Source organism: Hemibagrus wyckioides, linkage group LG25 (assembly GCF_019097595.1).
Source record: "Hemibagrus wyckioides isolate EC202008001 linkage group LG25, SWU_Hwy_1.0, whole genome shotgun sequence".
Lineage (NCBI taxonomy): Eukaryota > Metazoa > Chordata > Actinopteri > Siluriformes > Bagridae > Hemibagrus > Hemibagrus wyckioides.
Genome location: NC_080734.1, coordinates 4,415,892 through 4,435,282, shown reverse-complemented (window position 1 = coordinate 4,435,282; position 19,391 = coordinate 4,415,892). Strand labels below are relative to the sequence as shown.

General features: G+C 41.6%; 1 protein-coding gene across 3 annotated transcripts in view; it reads left to right on the top strand.

Moving 5' to 3' along the window:
• The window catches only part of syne1a (spectrin repeat containing, nuclear envelope 1a), a 214,289-nt gene that overhangs the window by 98,697 nt on the left and 96,201 nt on the right, over positions 1–19,391 (top strand). For all 3 annotated transcript variants that reach the window (XM_058379576.1, XM_058379577.1, XM_058379578.1), the window contains 11 exons: positions 1,132–1,268; positions 3,388–3,565; positions 5,534–5,716; positions 6,280–6,423; positions 9,616–9,771; positions 14,969–15,133; positions 15,815–15,987; positions 16,624–16,777; positions 17,347–17,490; positions 17,569–17,733; positions 17,821–18,138. In XM_058379576.1, coding sequence (XP_058235559.1) covers positions 1,132–1,268; positions 3,388–3,565; positions 5,534–5,716; positions 6,280–6,423; positions 9,616–9,771; positions 14,969–15,133; positions 15,815–15,987; positions 16,624–16,777; positions 17,347–17,490; positions 17,569–17,733; positions 17,821–18,138 — 1,917 coding nt within the window. The remainder of the gene's footprint in view (positions 1–1,131; positions 1,269–3,387; positions 3,566–5,533; positions 5,717–6,279; positions 6,424–9,615; positions 9,772–14,968; positions 15,134–15,814; positions 15,988–16,623; positions 16,778–17,346; positions 17,491–17,568; positions 17,734–17,820; positions 18,139–19,391) is intronic.

Sequence of the window (19,391 nt, the reverse complement as noted above, 5' to 3'; positions counted from 1 at the left end):
TACGAAGAAGACTGCAGATGTGAAGATGAAATTGCAGATGTTAGGAATGCAGGACAGGTCTGTTCTTCTCTTCTTGCGCATCAGATAGAGATTAGATTGAAATAAACAAACAAACAAAAACAGGTGATATATTGCGCTTGATTTCTCTTTCGTCCCGAGTTTGTTTTGAAGCTTCTGCAGATTCTGGATGATTAAAACAAGCAGCAGAGATGGTGTGTGTGTGTGTGTGTGTGTGTACGGACGGCAGATGGCATTCCAAGCCTCTGCTCCTTTTTTTGTTTGTTTGTTTAAATAGGGATCATTTTCTCAAGCCCCTCTCTCTCTCTCTCTCTCTCTCTCTCCCTCCGTCTCGCTCTCTCTCTCTCTCTCTCTCTCCGTCGCTCTCTCTCTGCGTTTTCCGGTGTCCGGACTTGTTTATGTTACATGCTCGTTTGCGCGGCTCAACCTCTCCAACATCTGACAGCTGAATCCCAGCGAGAGCAAGAGGAGAAGGGAAAGGAGGGAGGGAAGCAGGGAGGAAAGGAAGGAGGGAGGGAGGAAAGGGGGATAGAGAGAGAGAGAGAGAGAGAGAGAGCTGCACATGTGTAAAAATAAGAGCTAATGCTACGAAGTACAAGAAAAAGGAGGAGTAAGAAAAAAGGAAGAGGAGGAGAGAACCAAAAGGAGGAGGGGAAGTGTTTTCCCTCGCTTTTTTTTCCTGGAGAGTGTCTGCATGACACAGAGAGAGAGAGAGAGAGAGAGAGCGAGAGAGAAGGGGAGGAGGAGGAGGAGGAGGAGGAGAGGCATGAGACTGGCTCTGCAGAATCTCAGGCATGCTCATGGAAGAGAGAAAACGCTCAGCACTCTTTCCTGCTTTTCGCTCGCTCTCCATGAAGAACAGAAACGCTTTTGTGGAGCCCTGCAGGCTGAATGAGGCTGTGTGTACGTGTGTGTACGTGTGTGTACGTGTGTGTGTACGTGTGTGTGTACGTGTGTGTGTACGTGTGTGTGTGAGTGTGTCATAGTGCCATCATGGTGCAGATAACGGATATTGCATTTCTAAATGTGTCAAGCCTGTGCTGATCATTTAAACTGTTCTGTGTGTGTGTATGTGTGTGTGTGTGTGTGTATGTGTGTGTGTGTGTGTGTCAGGGTGTACTAGAAGGCCTTCATGCGGCTGAAGTCATGGAGGAGAAGCTGAAGGCTCAACTCAACGAGCTGTGTGGGTTTTCCAGCGATCTGGGAGCTCAGTCCGAGCGGGTCAGCGCTCTCATCAAACTGCACAACAGGTGAACACACACACACACACACGCTCACACACACACGCACATGCGCACACGCACAGCATGTTAACCTACTCCTCTACATGTTGTTGTAATGTTTACACTTCATTCCCATACATCCTGAGTGTGAGTGTGCGTGTGACTGACAGCAAGGATTTATTTTTATTTAATTAATATTTTAATCTAAAAAAATATAATTTAATTTAATTACACAACACAAACACAACAGTCTCATAAAATAAATGTTTTTAGGTTTTAAATCATCATCAGAAGCAATAAATTGAAAAGTGTGTATTGAAGAAATGAAATAAAAAGATAAAACATTAAATATTTTAAATGATCGTGAATAATTTGACTCATTTGCATAAACGGCGATTAAAAGAATGAAACATTTATAAGAAAAAACTGTCAAGTTTGAACACAGCTACCTCTGACACTGGACACTCCTTCCACAAGTCCACGTGTGAAACAGCTGTTGCTATAGAAACGAGTACTGTCCATCATGCTGATATGTACTGAAGAAGCAGTTTGAATTCTAGCCCCGCCCCCTCGTGCTGATCTTGTATGTGATTGGCTCACGGTAGTTTTATGTAGCAGTGTGAGAGCGGGTTGTTTGTTTACTGAGTTATTAATTGTAATAAATGTAAATATAAACATAAAAACATGAACAAGTGAAGAGCAATTCTTCTAAGCTTCTGTGGGATATAAATAGTGTCTCACACTTCCTGTCATAGCGTGTTACAGAGAGGTGTGTCTGTGTGTGTGTGCGCGTGTGTGTGCGTTTGTGTGCGTGTGTGTGTGCGTGTGCGTGTGTGTGTGCGCGTGTGTGTGTGTGCTTTCATTAGCATGAAAACATTATTTATTTATTTATTTCTCCATCTGTAATAAGAAAAACATCACACCTTTAGACAGCATCTGTGTTAGACCTGCCTCATCACAATTCCTGCGTGTGTGTGCGTGTGCGTGCGTGTGCGTGCGTGTGCGCGTGTGTGTGTGTGCGTGTGTGTGCGTGCGTGTGTGTGCGTGTGCGTGCGTGTGTGTGTGTGCGCGTGTGTGTGTGTGTGTGTGTGCGCGTGTGTGCGCGTGTGTGTGTGCGCGTGTGTGCGTGTGTGTGTGTGCGCGTGTGTGTGTGCGTGTGTGTGTGTTTAACAGCTTTTTCACCTTTTAGATGCTGTTTATAAAAGAGAGTCTTTTTATTAAATCAGATGTCCACTCACCTTTCCCGCTCTCTATTTTCCTCTCTCTCTCTCTCTCTCTCTCTCTCTCTCTCTCCCCCTTCTCTATCCCCAAATGTCTTTTTCTATCTCTCTCTCTCTCCATCTCTGACTCTCTCTTTCAATCTCTCTCTATTTCTCTCTCTCTGTTTCTCTCCCTCTCATTTCTGTCTCCCTTTCTTGCTCTCTTTCTGTCTCTCTCTATCCATCTTTTCTCTCTCTCTCCATATGTCTGTCTATCTCTCTCTATCTCTCTATCCATAATTCATCCTGTCACCTCTCTCTCTTTCTTCCTGTTTTTCTCTCTGTTTCTGTTCATCTTTGACTTTTCATCATTCTCTCTCATTATATTTTTCACCTCTCTCTCTCGCTCTCTCTCTCTCTCTAATTTATTTCTCTCCATCCCTTTCTTGATCTGGATTTGGATCTCTCTTTTTTTCTCACTTTCTGTTTCTCTCTCTCTCTCTCTCTCTCTCTCCATCATTTCTCTCGTTCCATATCTGTCTATCTCTTTCTATCTGTCTCTGTTCATCTCTCTCTGTCTATCCATCATCCTCACTCATTATATCTTTCACTGTATCTCTCTCTCTCTCTGTATCCTTCTCCATCTCTATCCCCAAATCTCTGTCTATCATATCTATTTCTCTCCATCTCTATTTCTTAATGTCTGTCTCTCACTCTCTCTCTTTATACCTACACCCCTCTCTCTCTCTCTCTCTCTCTCTCTCTCCATATCTGTCTGTCTATCTGTCTCTATCTCTTTATCCATAACTCATCCTGTCACCTCTTTCTCTTTCTCTCTGTCTTTGTCTGTCTCTCTCTCTGTCTTTCTAACGTTCTCTCTTATTATATCTCTTCTCTGTGTATTTCTCTCTCTCTCTCTCTCTCTCTCTCTCTCTCTCTCTGTGTAGTCTGAGTCTGCGAGCAGCTCGCGAGTGTCAGAACAAGGAGAAGTTGCTGGAGCAGCGTTTCCGCTCGTCTCTGCGTGATTTCCGACAGTGGCTGGTCAACGCCAACATCTCCACGGCTAAATGCTTCGACTCTCCTCACAGCATTCAGGAAGCTTCCACCAGCCTCCAGAGGATTCAGGTACGGAGCCAGAACATTCCCGCTTTCTCAGCTCGGAGAAGCTGAACAGAGTTCAGGTAAAGGCTGATGATGTCAGGAGCCAGCCATTCGTCACCATGACAACAACTCAAGTTATATTTAACCCTTTTAAGGGCAAAAAACCTTTCAAGGATTACTGTTGGGGGAAAAATAAAGGGAGTGGGATTAAATTTAGCAGCAGGGAATCGGAGGTCATTTTCCCTCTGAATACAGTCGGAACACCGAGTCTGATTGAAATCACTTACAGAGCTCTTAATGATAAACCTCGTCAGATTTACACAGATCTCAAACCTACCTGCTCTGATAAATCATCAGATCCTTCATAATGATTTCTACACCTTTTGTTCAAAATCTCACACACCTGATGATGTAATGAACCTCAGCCTCGTTTTATAGAAATTTATTACCATTTCTATTTATTGACACAACACTGACACCGGAGACTCCTTCCTTAAGTTATCAGCACTATAATGTCTTCAGTGATATTTATTCAAATCTTCTAATGTATAAGAACGAGTGATTTTCTTTAACAAATCTTTATTCCAGAGGCTGAAAATATGGAGTTTGCTCCTGTGTCCATGTTGATGATTGAGTGTCTTGGTCATGTCTCACTCCACAGTGGAGGTTAATATGAAGCTCATATGAAAGTAGACACTCAGGACTTTGTCGTGTTTCAGAAGGATTTCTGTTTTTAGCCTGCTAGGGGTGATAGATTAGTAAACTATTTTGTTTCTGTCCCACAGAAATGTTTGTATCTTCAAAGTAAATGTTGATCTCAAACCCATTTCTGCTCTCTGAGACGTTCTCCAAGTGTTTGTTCATCTAAAAAGCAGCTCAGATTTCATCTTCAACCAGTAAAATTCTGTGTAAGGTTCTCCAACAGAGGGAAAAACACACGTCTAACACACACTGAAAGACAACAGACTCGTTTTAGATCAGACTCACAGACACAACATTCATTTCTTTATACTGAATGAAAATTTCCCGTAAGTCCATTTCCATTTTGCTGGGAGAATAGAGCATCAGTGCATTGATAAAAAGGGGTTTAATATAAGAGATTTTATTCTGTTATAGAAAACAAATCATCTTCTGACCAATCAGAGTCCAGAATTGCTGGGAATCTGCTTGCAGGCTAAATATCATGATCGTTTATTGTGTAACATTTTAGGGTGTCATGATATAGGATGTTTTTACATTATCACTAATAACTGTAAGAAACCTAACAGGGAGGGTTCAGTCTGAAGAATTACTCTGAATTTGTCCCACTGGTGTGGTGTGTGTTTGTGTGTGTGTATGTGTGTGTGTGTGTGTGTGTGTGTGTTGGGGTTCTGGTTGAAGTATGGAGTATGCCTGGGAAGTGAACGTCCAGCAGCAGAAGTCTTGGTCAGACTCCAGATTGGCCCCGGCAGGTCGTCTCTGTTATTTTGCCAGGCAGATACGAGCCAGGCTTTGACAAAGTGACAGGCCTTTCACAGGTCCCATGGGCCACTTTATGAAGCCGCCAAAATAGCCAAGGACATGCCAGAGTGGTCTGTTTTATGGCCTCAATTAGGAGCAGAAAAGCCGTGAGTACGCCGGTGCGCGGGAATGATCTACGACCGGCGAGTGAAGTGTGTGTTAGGTTCGAGCGGGATAACGAGGGAAGCGTAAAGAGATCGATGCGCAGAGAAACGCCGGCCACTCGTATCATTTATTTATTTTTATCATCGACCAACGTGGAGCGATGTTTCTGCATGGCCGAGTCCACACGGCTTCCAATATGGCAGGCGTTATTTCACGCCTAGCCGCGTCTATATGATCTGAGCCGATAGAACGTGGCACGCACGAGCTTCACAGATGGTGCTGAGACGAGGGCAGGAGGAGGGGTCGAGTGTGCTGTCAGCGTGTGGACGTGACCACTAGGACTTTCTCGGTTTGTCTGAGTGACGTCTCGCTCGTCGTGCTCCACAGGAGTTCCTGAGTGACAGCGAGCAAGGCCAAGTCAGATTAAACGCCGTGATCTCTCATGGGGACCGGCTCGCCGCTGTGGTGTCTGCTGACAGGGTGGAGGCGGTCAGGTCCAAAGCCAACGCCGCCAAGGATGACTGGAAGAACCTGATGGACAACCTGAAGCAGAGAGAGACCGTATTACAGGTACTACGCTAACAAGACACGTACATAGAATTAGCAAGAATCAATGTAGAAATGGTGCTAAGTTGCAAAGCAATGTTTGTGCATATTGTTTACATTTATTTGTTTGTTTTGAAATGTTCAAGAAAACTTTTAACTGAGCCTCTTTATTAAACAACAGGGAAGAGAGAATTCTTAGACTTTACAGAGAACATGTATTAAACTGAATTAACACGGAACAGGTGAACACAGCCAGGTAACAGCCATGACAGGACCCAAGCAGAAGCATGTGATATGAACGTAATGCAAAATGACCAAAAAGACCTGAAGCACACTGACAACTTGTGTCATAAATTGATGAAATTAGTGTTGAATTAATGATGTGTAATGCTCATATTGTAATCATGTTAAATTTGCAGCAGTACCCAAGTTGGTTTTCTTCTTTAATTGAAAGCAGTGTCAGTATGTTTCCTCGGGCGTTGCTGCAGGGTAGAAATATTTTAGTGTGTAAGCACAATTTTAATGAAAGCACATCACCCAATGGTACAGAAACAGAGGTGTGTGTGTGTGTGTGTGTGTGCGTGCAGGGTCTGCAGTGTCAGATGCAGGAGTTCGAGGCGAGTGTGGAGCCTCTTCAGGACTGGATCAACAGAACAGAGACGAGCGTTCAGGAAAGCAGCGCTCGTCTACACGATCTCCCCGCTAAGAGACTGGAGCTGAGCAAACTGCAGGTACGAGGCGCTAATTTACACCAGTGGGCTTTTAACCACAATAACACACCATCACTCCGCTCTCCTCTCGTTAAACACACGCTCACTCAGACATCAGGAAGCAAATTGATTCACTCGATTAGCTGTGGTGAAGAATAATTGGCGGAAGGGATTATAGCATCACTAAATTTCTCTGATTCAGAATAATGATAATTATAATTTTACAAGTTAATTATATCTGCACCAAACTGATGATAAACAGCTAAAGCTCTGACCTGACTGTCTCGGGTGGCTTCAGAATCAAACACAGCTGCAACATGGGCCGCCTTATCCCTTAATCCATTCATTTATTAAAATCATTTTTATTCTCTCTCTCTCTCTCTCTCTCTCTCTCTCTCTCTCATGACCTGTATGCAAATACACTTACCACTCTCTATCTACCTACCTAGTTGCCTACCCTTACCTGCCTTTACCTACTGACTTATACATCTCTACCTGCCTTAGCTTATTTAACTACCAACCAACCTACCCTACTGATGTACACCTACCTACCTCTGCCTATATATTTCTACCACATGATCTGCAGAAATACAAATACCTGCCTACCTAACGATTCTTACCTTCCTACCTCACCTGCCTTACTTATTGACGTACTTCTACTTACTTACCTACTTAATTTACCAACATCTGCTTACCCATGTACCTTACATACACCAACTTAAGTTACCTACATCTACTTATTTTACCTACATCTACTGGCCTACGTACCTTACCTACCCCTACTTACTTTATCTACATTTACTTACATACCTACCTCTACCTACCTTAATTACTTACCTACCTACCTACCTACCCCACCTACCAATACTTACCTACCTACCTTTACTTACTAACCTTTCCCTACCTATCCCACCTACCTCTATTTACCTACCTACCTACCCCACCTACCTCTACTAAGCTATCTACCTACCTTCCCCACCTACCTCTAAGTACATCAACCTACCAACCTACCTCTAATAACTTACCACCATTTATGTACATCTACCTTTACATACTTACCAGCCTTCAAGTACATTTATCTACCTACCTACCTACCCCACCTACTTCTACTAAACTAACTACCTCTACATACATCTACCTACCTCTCACCTACCTCTATGTACAGCTACTTAACTACTACTACTACCTATCTTTACTTACCTACTTACCTACCTATCTGTCCTACCTAGCCTTAATCATTATATTATTTAAACGTATTATAATCAAATAATTAGAATGTTTAAATATAATTTAAATACACTTTAAATATGGTTTATATTTTTTAAAACATCTTTTTGACAGACATGCAAAAATGCACTCGTTTCTAGAGATCAGCTACATTTTTATGAATTAATAAATATTTATTTATTAATTAAAAAAATCAGTTTTGTATTTATGAAAATAAAATATAGTGACATGTCCTGTATCCTGGGATTTCCTGGATCAAAATAATTGAGATCATTAAAGGCACATCAGTAATAAAAAATTCTCTGTGGTGTGTTTGCATGTTAAATTCCTAAATCTTTGCTCATCTCTAAACGTCTCCCTCGATATTTTCTTCTCCTTTTCTTCACCTTCATTAAAAAGTCAATATTATCTTACATTCAAACGTACGAGAGCTGTTTCCCTGATTAACCCTGACTCTCACAGCAACAACAACAAAAAAAAAAACGCTTGAGACTTTAATATCGTCATTAGACTTAATGAGGCACATTGAAATGAATTAACTAGTCGACGGGGGGGACGCTAACTTTTGAGCTTTCTAATAAAGGGAACTGCTGACTGAGAATGCTGTAATGTTCACGCTGTGTGTTGTAATGGGACTTAAATCCAACATCTACTTTCATTTTTTTGTTTTTTTTGTGTTTTTTAACGGAACAACGGGGATGCTAACTTTGACGCCGTGTGTTATAGCAGTCATTTGGACATGGTGGGCGTTGCTATAGAAACAGGAGGACGATCATGTCTATGTTTTTATCTGGTAATTACCGTCATTCTGAAAGGAAACTGGTACTCAAAAAAAAATTAAGTACACATAATTGAATGATCAGGTCGAACGAAGCGGGATAGACGTAGGGTTTAAAGGGATTTAGGTTCTGTTTTGAAGGTTTAATAAAGTTCCCTTTCTGTATGAGAGAATGAAATCTCAGCGTCGATTCTGCTGAGTCAGACATTTTACACGGTAAAGGATTAGACACAGATCAGATTAATTGCAGTCTAACAGAGCTTTGTTTTCATCAGACCTCAAAAGACCCGTGATAAAGAGATTCACGAATACAAGATGGATTTTTTTTGTTTCGTTTCGCTTTTCAGCTTTCTTTCTTTTTGTTTTATTTAATTTATGTATTTTATTTATTCATTGATTCTTGGATTTTTGGATTAAGGAAAAATTATAGAATATTTTTTTAAAAATATGTGTAATATTTATAATTTTCTTTCTTTCTTTTATTTCTTTTATTATATTTATTTATTTATTTATTGGTTCTTGTCAAATTGCTTCAGGATATGAAAAGTAAACTGATGTTTGGATTATAGGAAAAATTATAGATTTTCTTAAATATGTGTAATATTTATAATTTTATTTTTTTCTTTATTTCTTTTTTATTTTTTATTTATTTGTTTATTTTATTTTTTATCTATTTCTTTATTTATTTATCTATTTCTTTATTTATCTATTTCTTTATTTATTTATTCACTTATTCTTGCTTTAGGATATGAAAAGTAAACCAATTTTTGGATTATAGGAAAAATTATACAATTTTTTTTTAATATGTGTAATATTTAATTTTATTTTTCTTTGTTTCTTTCTTTGTTTCTTTTAATCTCTATGAATCTAAAAAAAATTCACAATCCATTTATTCTGCAGTCTTCTTTTGTTTTGTTTTGTCTAAAGAAGCAGAAAGATGCTTACGCTGTACTTCCTGTGATCACTCATACTGTCACTTCTGCTTTCTTTCATTGCTCATGTTTAATTTTTAAAGAAAAAAAATAAAAATCGGTGCCAGAGAAAAATGTGAAATCTGATCTGTCAGAAATGTTCCACGCCGAAAATCTTAACCTTGCGACATTCCGTCAGTTTATCTCTTTAATTTAAGTGTTTATTTTTGTTGCTATTTTTTTACAGTTTGTTTTTCCCTCTGTATTTTCTCTTGTTTTCCATATCCTGCTCTCCAGTTGGTGTTGGAGGAGATGGGCTCCATGGAATCGGAGCTGGGAATGCTGAGAGAGAGAGCCCATAGCCTGTGGGAAGGTCAGGCAGCTGGGAAAGGCTTCGTACACAGGGTCTGTCAGCTCGCCGCACGCTACCTGGCCTTGAGCAACCGCACTAAGGTAATGAGTTTAAATTACCTTACACACACACACACACACATGCACATTCATGCTTAGCATGCCTGTCTAGGCTTCCAGCTCCCGAAGTTTAAGGTGTCCCGAAGTGGAGGGCATACCGAAGTGTAAAGTATACAAAGGTGTAGGGAGCTACCTTAGTGTATGGCTTACTGAGGTGTAGGGAGCTCCCAAAATGTAGGGTATACTGAAGTGTAGGGCATACCAAGGTGTAGGGAGCTCCTAAAGTGTAGGGTATACCAAGGTGTAGGGAGTTCCTAAAGTGTAGGGTATACCAAGGTGTAGGGAGCTCCTAAAGTATAGGGTATACCAAGGTGTATAGAGTTCCTGAAGTATAGGGTATACCGAGGTTTAGGGAGCTCCTAAAGTGTAGGGTATACTGAGGTGTATAGAGTTTCTGAAGTGTAGGGTATACCGAGGTTTAGGGAGCTCCTAAAGTGTAGGGTATACTGAGGTGTTGGGATTCCCTAAGTGTAGGGTATACCAAGGTGTAGGGTATACCAAGGTGTATAGAGTTCCTGAAGTGTAGGTTATACCAAGGTGTATAGAGTTCTTGAAGTGTAGGGTCTACCGAGGTTTAGGGAGCTCCTAAAGTGTAGGGTATACCAAGGTGTAGGGAATTCCCTAAGTGTAGGATATACTAAGGTGTAGGGAGTTTCTAAAGTGTAGGGTATACCAAGGTGTAGGGAGTTCCTAAAGTGTAGGGTATACCAAGGTGTAGGGAGCTCCTAAAGTGTAGGGTATACCAAGGTGTAGGGAATTCCCTAAGTGTAGGATATACTAAGGTGTAGGGAGTTTCTAAAGTGTAGGGTATACCAAGGTGTAGGGAGCTCCTAAAGTGTAGGGTATACGAAGGTGTAGGGAATTCCCTAAGTGTAGGATATACTAAGGTGTAGGGAGTTCCTAAAGTGTAGGGTATACCAAGGTGTAGGGAGCTCCTAAAGTGTAGGGTATACCAAGGTGTAGGGAATTCCCTAAGTGTAGGATATACTAAGGTGTAGGGAGTTTCTAAAGTGTAGGGTATACCAAGGTGTAGGGAGCTCCTAAAGTGTAGGGTATACCAAGGTGTAGGGAGTTCCTAAAGTGTAGGGTATACCAAGGTGTAGGGAATTCCCTAAGTGTAGGATATACTAAGGTGTAGGGAGTTTCTAAAGTGTAGGGTATACCAAGGTGTAGGGAGTTCCTAAAGTGTAGGGTATACCAAGGTGTAGGGAGCTCCTAAAGTGTAGGGTATACCAAGGTGTAGGGAGTTCCTAAAGTGTAGGGTATACCAAGGTGTAGGGAGCTCCTAAAGTATAGGGTATACCAAGGTGTAGGGAGTTCCTAAAGTGTAGGGTATACCAAGGTGTAGGGAGCTCCTAAAGTGTAGGGTATACCAAGGTGTATAGAGTTCCTGAAGTGTAGGGTATACCGAGGTTTAGGGAGCTCCCTAAGTGTAGGGTATACCAAGGTGTAGGGAGCTCCTGAAGTGTAGGGTATACAGAGTTGTATGGAGTTCCTGAAGTGTGTACGGTATACCAAGGTGTATAGAGTTCCTGAAGTGTAGGGTATACCGAGGTGTATAGAGTTCCTGAAGTGTAGGGTATACCGAGGTTTAGGGAGCTCCCTAAGTGTAGGGTATACCAAGGTGTATAGAGTTCCTGAAGTGTAGGGTATACCGAGGTGTATAGAGTTCCTGAAGTGTAGGGTATACTAAGGTGTATAGAGTTCCTGAAGTGTAGGGTATACCGAGGTGTATAGAGTTCCTAAAGTGTAGGGTATACCGAGGTTTAGGGAGCTCCTAAAGTGTAGGGTATACTAAGGTGTCGGGAATTCCCTAAGTGTAGGGTATACCAAGGTGTAGGGAGCTCCTAAAGTGTAGGGTATACTGAGGTGTATAGAGTTCCTGAAGTGTAGGGTATACTGAGGTTTAGGGAGCTCCTAAAGTGTAGGGTATACTGAGGTGTATAGAGTTCCTGAAGTGTTGGGTATACCGAGGTTTAGGGAGCTCCTAAAGTGTAGGGTATACCGAGGTGTTGGAAACACAAAAGTGTAGGGAGTACCTAAGTGTAAGGTGTCATGAAGTGAAGGGGTATACTGAAGTCTAGGGAGTTCCTGAAGTGTAGGGAGTACAGAGGTGTTGAAAAGACAGAAGTGTAGGGTACTCCAAGGTATAGGGAGTACTGAGGTTTAGGGTATATTGTACTGTGGGGAGTACTTGATTATGGGTGTTCAGGTGGTTTAAAAAAATTTTTAGAAGTGTTTTTTTTTATTTGTCTCTAGAATTAAATTGATTCTCCTAGAACTGTTTTGGAAATTCCTTGAAAACTTGAAAAATGGAAAAGGCTTATAATGTAAGAGAAATGTTTCAGTGTTTTGTGTCAGTGAAGACGCTGTCCAGAGGAGTATAAATATTCTATCTTGTAGAAGGTAATGTGCTGCTGCTGCAGAATACAGCTGACCTTTAAACCTGTGTTTGTTGGTTTGTTTTCTGTGTTCTCATTATCGCCCCGTGTGATTTATTACACTCTTATCAGAAGAAAGCACTTTAGGCAGAAAGTCTGAACCAGTCCAGCCTCATGTCCAGCTCTGCTTGATTACTAATGTGTCCTGATTGTGTTCTAAACCTGCTCTTGTGGGAACACCATCAACGGGGTTTGTTGAAAAGCCAGTGGCTGCTGCTGCTGTGTTGATTATTTCCGGGCAAGATGTTAGTTTGATTACGGATACCATGAAAAAGCCAACAAGGATGCTAAGTCAATTAATTTCCTGACATTTATGCAGTTATGGGACTAATTCATTAAGGGAGAAAGTTTTCCTTTTCTTTCCCCATTTTGTGTAGTGGTTTCTGTCACCATCTGAATCACAGCGTGTCAGCTACTCCGATAGAAAAAGAACAATATTTAATAAACCATTTAATGAATTAGACTGTTTATGTAAAATCACATAGCTAGAGAGAGTACTGAAGCACGAAGAATACTGAAGTGAAATGAATACTGATTACCAAAGGCGAAGGGAATACTGATGTCATGGACAGCTTGGACATTTCCAGTGGCTATTCCCATGTCTTTGTTTATGTTTGTCGTGCCATGTGCTCTCTTTTTAAGTTTTGTTTCTCCATGTGTGCTCACCCCTCTCTATCCATTGTTCTGTTTTCCTGTCTTTTCTGTCCTCACCTGTTCCCCATGTTCCCTTAATAACATGCCCTCTATATATATATATATATATATATATATATATATATATATATATATACACCAGTGGATTTTTGCCTTCCTTTGCTGAGTCGTCATTGCTTTGTATCGTACTGACCTTCAAGTTCTAGTTTCCAAGTTCTAGTTTCTTTCTGTTTTCCAGGTCACAAGTTTATTTTCTCTGGAAACCTTTCACTTCCACTTTTCCCTGTGGCTTTATCTGTTTTATGTTGGATTTTTTTTACTGTAAACCTGGACTGCTACTACTACTACATTTTTGTTTTTGCTTGGATATTTCCTTTTGTGTTCCCCTAATAAAGATCCCTTATAATTTCCTCCTTCATCTTGGTTTTGGAAATTTGTGGCCTGGTTGAAACCCTGAGCCCTTCCTCTGTAGACCCAGGTTCGATCCCCTCGGCTGGTGGCGGTCATTGTGACAACTGAATGCTGAAGCGTATAGAGTACTGAAGTTAGGCGAGGGGAATACTTAGAGTAATATAAGTCCTCAAAATGGACCTGCACAAAGCAGAAGGAAAGCATAATCAATGTTAATTAGGGTTAAATAAACACTGGTTCGAGCCATGTTTCATAAAATCCCATCCGAGTTTTTTTTTTTATATATGCTAATGAGACATGAGGAGCACAGAAAGTCATGTGACACTTCCGCATGTTCCGCAATTAGCAACAACGACGGATTCTCATATTAAGTTGAAGCGGAACAAAAGTAGAACACATACCTATGCTGTATGAGGCGTGATTTGTGTTGGGCCTGTAACGATCTGTTACACGTTTTCAATGCAAAATTATTTCCCCTAACTGCTATTCAGTGCACACTCTGCCGTATATCACTTATGAGTTTAAAATAATAAAGTTTGTGCATCGAGCCACTAACTTTGTCCGTTTATTTATTTAATGTTTTTAACCGAGTATCAAACTTTTTCTCACCGTGTTTGAGAAAAAGTCAGAAATGATGTCTTTGTTTGGTCACGTGCTTTTACAGTCATGTGCCCTGGATATATTTGCATTCATAATGGTGGGCGGATGTTCATAATGGTGGGTGGGAAGTTCATAATGGTGGGCGGATGTTCATAATGGTGGGCGGGATGTTCATAATGGTGGGCGGGATGTTCATAATGGTGGGCGGGATGTTCATAAAGGTGGGCGGGATGTTCATAATGATAAGTGAGATATTTATAATGGCGGGCGGGATGTTCATAATGGCGGGCGGGATGTTCATAATGGTAAGTGAGATATTTATAATGGCGGGCGGGATGTTCATAATGGTGGGCGGGATGTTCATAATGGTTGCTGGAATATTCATAATGGTGGGCGGGATGTTCATAATGGTAAGTGAGATATCCATAATGGTGGGTGGGATATTTATAATGGCGGGTGGGATGTTCATAATGGTAAGTGGGATGTTCATAATGGCGGGCGGGATGTTCATAATGGTGGCTGGAATATTCATAATGGTGGGCGGAATATTCATAATGGTAAGTGGGATGTTCATAATGGCGGGCGGGATGTTCATAATGGCGGGCGGGATGTTCATAATGGTGGGCGGGATATTGCATTCATAATAGTTGGGCGGGATATTTAAATTAATGAGCTCGTTTCTGTGTAATTTTCTATTGAAATCACACATCGTAAAGACTTTTTATGTCCTGACTCTCACATCTGACTATGAAAAATTTATGAATTAGCATATCTTTTTTTTCAATGGGAGAATGTATATTACTTTACGTAAAGAAATACTGAATCATACTGAATACTGAAGTGAAGGGAGTGCCAAACTGTACAGAATACTGATAGGAAGGGAGTACTGAAAGCGTATGGAATATTGTACAGTATAAGGAATATTGAATTGTACTGGTGCATAGAGAGCACTGAAGTCAAGGAAATCCTGAACTGTATTATCTGGAATAAGTCGTATTTGTATCTCTCATCTAATTGTTTTTTTCTGTATCAGTCAGCTGAATAAACAACATGTACTTTCCTGACCTCCATAGGAGAAGGTCTCCAGAGTGGAGCGTGTAGTTGGGGAGCATCAGCTCTTCTCCCAGGGCTTACAGGAACTTCAGAGCTGGGTTTCAGAAGCCCAGCAGATCCTCGAGACCTGTCGAACTCCCAATGCTGACAAAAGCGTGCTGCTTACCCGCATGAGCCAGCTCGAGGTACTGGTGCTCTTCACACATCAGCACACTTCCTAACAGATCCCTGCACGGGATAATAATGACTCGGATTGAGGAGTTTAGGACTGCGGCATCATAACGTTACCATAAACTCACTGAGCTGAACATGGCACAGTCTGATATACGACGGGTTTTTATATGCATATAATGCATATTCATAGACATTTAATGAAAGCAAATTAAACTACAATGAGCTTTATTAATGCCACAGCTTTAAATCACGCTGTTCTGTTATTACTGCATATAATACATATATTACTGCAGTTAAAAAGAGCAAAAATTTTAATATACTGCTCAGACCAGTTGCATATCACACGCTCGAGTGTTCATTAAATTCTTTATTGAAAGACAAAACTTTTTTACTTTCCAACCAATCAGGTGACATCTCAGGGAGAAAAAAAACAAACAATCATGGAGGACAAACTCTTTTCCTACGCCTTGTGATGTTAGATGTAGAAAGGAAATTGTTTCATCATTTCCAACAGTTTTCTAAAAAGAGAAATGTGTTGATTTTCTGCTTCCAAACAACCTCCTCTTCCTCTACACCAACATTCATTCATCTGCATTGCAGATGATAATTAATAAAATCTAGGTTAGTTAGCGAGCCAATGCTAGCTAGAACGGACACTTTTTTGTTTAGCAGTCACCTTGTTGCCGTTTCAGGAGCTGTTAGCGGCGCGTCAGGAGCGAGAGATCCAGCTGAAGATGCTCATCACCAGAGGAGAGGCGGTGCAGAGGAACACCTCAGCCGAGGGGGTTCCTGTGGTTCGCAAACAGATCCAAGACCTTAAAGACTCCTGGGACTCGCTGCTCTCTGCCGCGATACAGTGCAAAAGGTCTGGGGTTTTATCGGCGTCCTGTAACCGTCACGTCCCTTTAAGTCATTACACTTTACATCACTTAGCGTACTCTGATCAGTCAGGATTTGATTCATTTTCTGATTGGTTTATAGTCGTACATTAGCGTTTCTATAGTAACGTTTGTGAGACATTTGTGGAAGGAGTCTCCAGTGTCGGCACTTTGTCTGAGTCAGTTTTCAGGACAGTTTAGAACAGAAATGTTTCACATTAAATTTAACTATAAATGGATGAAAAGTAAATGTATCTCAAGAAGTAATAGTTGGCAAATTGCTGTGGTATAAGAGGAATAAAACACTTTAGGGCTGAATGTTGAACTGATTGTTTTCTGAAAGCAGCATGTGCCCAAGTGTTTTATTCCTTACTTCAGAATTATTGACTTTCACTGGTGGTAGGATTGTTTTGTCATGACGATATAACTTTTGTTTATTTTATATACGTGATATTACACTCCCCTCATCACCAGTAGATCAGGCAGAAGTCTAAGCCATGTTGGTGAATTCGTTTAGCGTGACGTGACACCTTGAGACACGTTGATTAGCGTGAAAAATGCGAGTAGCAGGTGAGAGAATGTTTATTACTTATTTCTTCCCTCTGTGTGTTTTGTATTCACAGCCAGCTGGAAGGCGCTTTGTCTCACTGGACCAGCTATCAGGAGGACGTGAGCCAGTTCGAGGGCTGGCTGGAACGAGTGGAGGAGAGTCTGGGGAGCTCAGATAAACACTACACCGAGATGAGGGAGAAGACGGCGAATTTACGCCAAGCGAAGGTACCTCATCGCTGTAATCTGTGTGTTCAGGACGGACGTGAGCGTCTGAAACATCAAAATATATTCGTATCCTATAATAATATCCTGTATTCGTAGTGTGTAGAGTTTTACATCACAGCTATGTTGATTGGTCAGAAGATGCCGATTCATTTTCTGCCAGTTATTGTTTCGATGGTAACAAATCTAAACCTATTCAATAATAAACAATTAAAGATTTTTTTTTTTAGCACTTGACAAAGAAATTTGTGTTTGGTTGATTTTTTTTATTGTAGGGAATGTGTTTATTAATCATTTATGGAAGGAGTCTCCAGTGTCGGCGCTTTGAAACAGGGTTTTTTTTTTTTGCTTTATTGACTTTGTGAAAGAGAAAAGAAAGGCTAGTGAGGGAATGACTGATTATCCATCCCTTCAGGATTTTGTGACACTAACACTAACTCTGTGTCATCACACCATCACAGTCTGTTGTGTTTCCTAAATCATTATAGTATCTCAAGGATTTTGTTCAGACACTGAGGTCTGTATCGATAATTATTATTAATTGTTAGATATATTTCCCGTTTTTCCGACAGCTCCTTTATGAGGAAGTGTTGAGTCACTCGAGCTTGTTGGAGACCATCGCCACAAAGGGCTCCAACCTTCCCGAGCACTCGGCCACTCAGCAGGAGGTGCACGAGCTCAGCACGCAGTATGAAGCCGTCAAGGACAAAGCCAAGGTAATGCCTGTGAAACAAACCTAGCATCGAAAACCCGAATGAGCTTCAGAGTGAAACCTGTTTCTTGCTGTGTTTCAGGCTGCGGTCAGGAAGGCGGAGGAGCTGGTCCTGGTCCATCAGGAGTACCAGCGTGGTCTGCACATGTTTGAGGACTGGCTGGAGCAGGAGCAGAGCAACCTGGGTCTCCTTTCACCCCTGGATGGAGATGTGAACACTCTGGAGAAGATCCTGAAAGAGCTGCATGTGAGTGAAGTGTAAAAGCTGCTCTTTTTCTTTTTTCCACTCATGTCCTTAACATCATTGTTGTTTTTTCCTCCTCCCCGACACCAGACGCTCCAGTTACGTTGCTCCGAGGGCCACGCCTTGCTGAAGTCGGCCCTGTCCAGCCGGGAGCGGGTCATCCCGTGGGGAGTCCCTCAGATCGAGGACAGGGCGTTGGAGACAGCGCAGAGAGAATGGCAGGCGTATCAGGACAGGCTGGAGAACACTCGAGCTAGCCTGGAGCAGACGCTCAGCAGACTGCAGCAGATGGAGGGACGTTTCCAGAGCCTGGACCGGTGGCTGGTGGACATCGAGCTCAAAGTCAGTCTGAGGAGCGACAGACGATCCGATTGTACTGCTAAAGAGCTCCAGCTCCAGCAGCTACTGGTAAGGAGGAGAGAGTCACCCGTCACTGTGTTGCTTGCTTATGCCATAATGAGGTGGGTGCCAGAATTAAATGCATGACGGCGTCTCTCCAAAAATATTACAATATAAGAAAAAGACAAAAGGTAAATAACTAGGACAAAGACTGGACTAGTCCGAGACAGCTCAGTAACACAGCTCTAAACCCTGGCAGGGGAACACACAGGATTTAAATAGACAAGCTAATGAAGGGGAACAAGCAACAGGTGAGAATAATTAACTACCATGGCAACAGGCTCATGAGAACGAGAACAGGAAGCAACGACCTTATAAGGAACGTGAAGGAGAAAACTGGACAGACGGAGCCCGGATCCTGAAGAGTAAACAAGAATCAGGCCAGACGTGACAATATTATACTGTCTCCGGCCTCCCAGCGCGCTCCAGCACCAATAAAACATCTGTACACATCTGTAAACATCGTCAGCTTCTCTTCTCTTTCTTTCTATCATTCTTTCTTTCTTTCTTTCTTAGTAAAACCATAAGAACAGTTTGACTGATTGTCTTTTCCTTAAATATAAGAACAGCACTAAACATATTTTAGATATAATAATATATTAAAGATAGTAATGATAATTTCTCTTTTTCTGTCTCTCTCCTTCTCTCTTTCTCCATGTCTGTCCTTGCCTCACTCTCTGTCTGTCTTTTGGCTCCCCCTCTCTCTCTTTCCCATTTTTACTTTGTCTGTCTGTCTCTCTCTCTGTATCCCTCTCATTGTCTCTCTCTTTCTCTGTCTTTCTATCTCTCTCTGTATGTCTTTTTTTGCGTCTTTCTGTATCTCTTTTTCTGTCTCTCTCTCACTCTTCTTTCTCTCTGTTTGTCCTGGTCTCTCAATTTCTATGTTTTGCTTTTTCTCCCTATCCTTGCCTCTCTGACTGACTGTCTATCTGTCTGTCTGTCTCTCTCTCTCTGACCTTTCCCTCTCTCTGTCTGTCTGTGTCTTTTTTTGCCTCTTTTTTTCTGACTCTGTCTTTGTCTCTCTCACTCACACTCTGTCTTTCTCTTTCTCTGTTTCTCTCTCTTTCTCTGTTCCTCTCTCTTTCTCTGTTCTCTCTCTCTCTCTCTCTCTCTCTCTCTCTCTCTCTCTCTCTCTGTCTCCTGTCTCTCTCTCTCTCTGCCTGTCTCTGTCTGTCTTTCTCTGTTTCTGTCTCTCTCGCTTGCTCTCTCTCTCTCTCTCTCTCTCTCTCTCTCTCTCTTCTGTCTCTCTCTCTTCTGTCTCT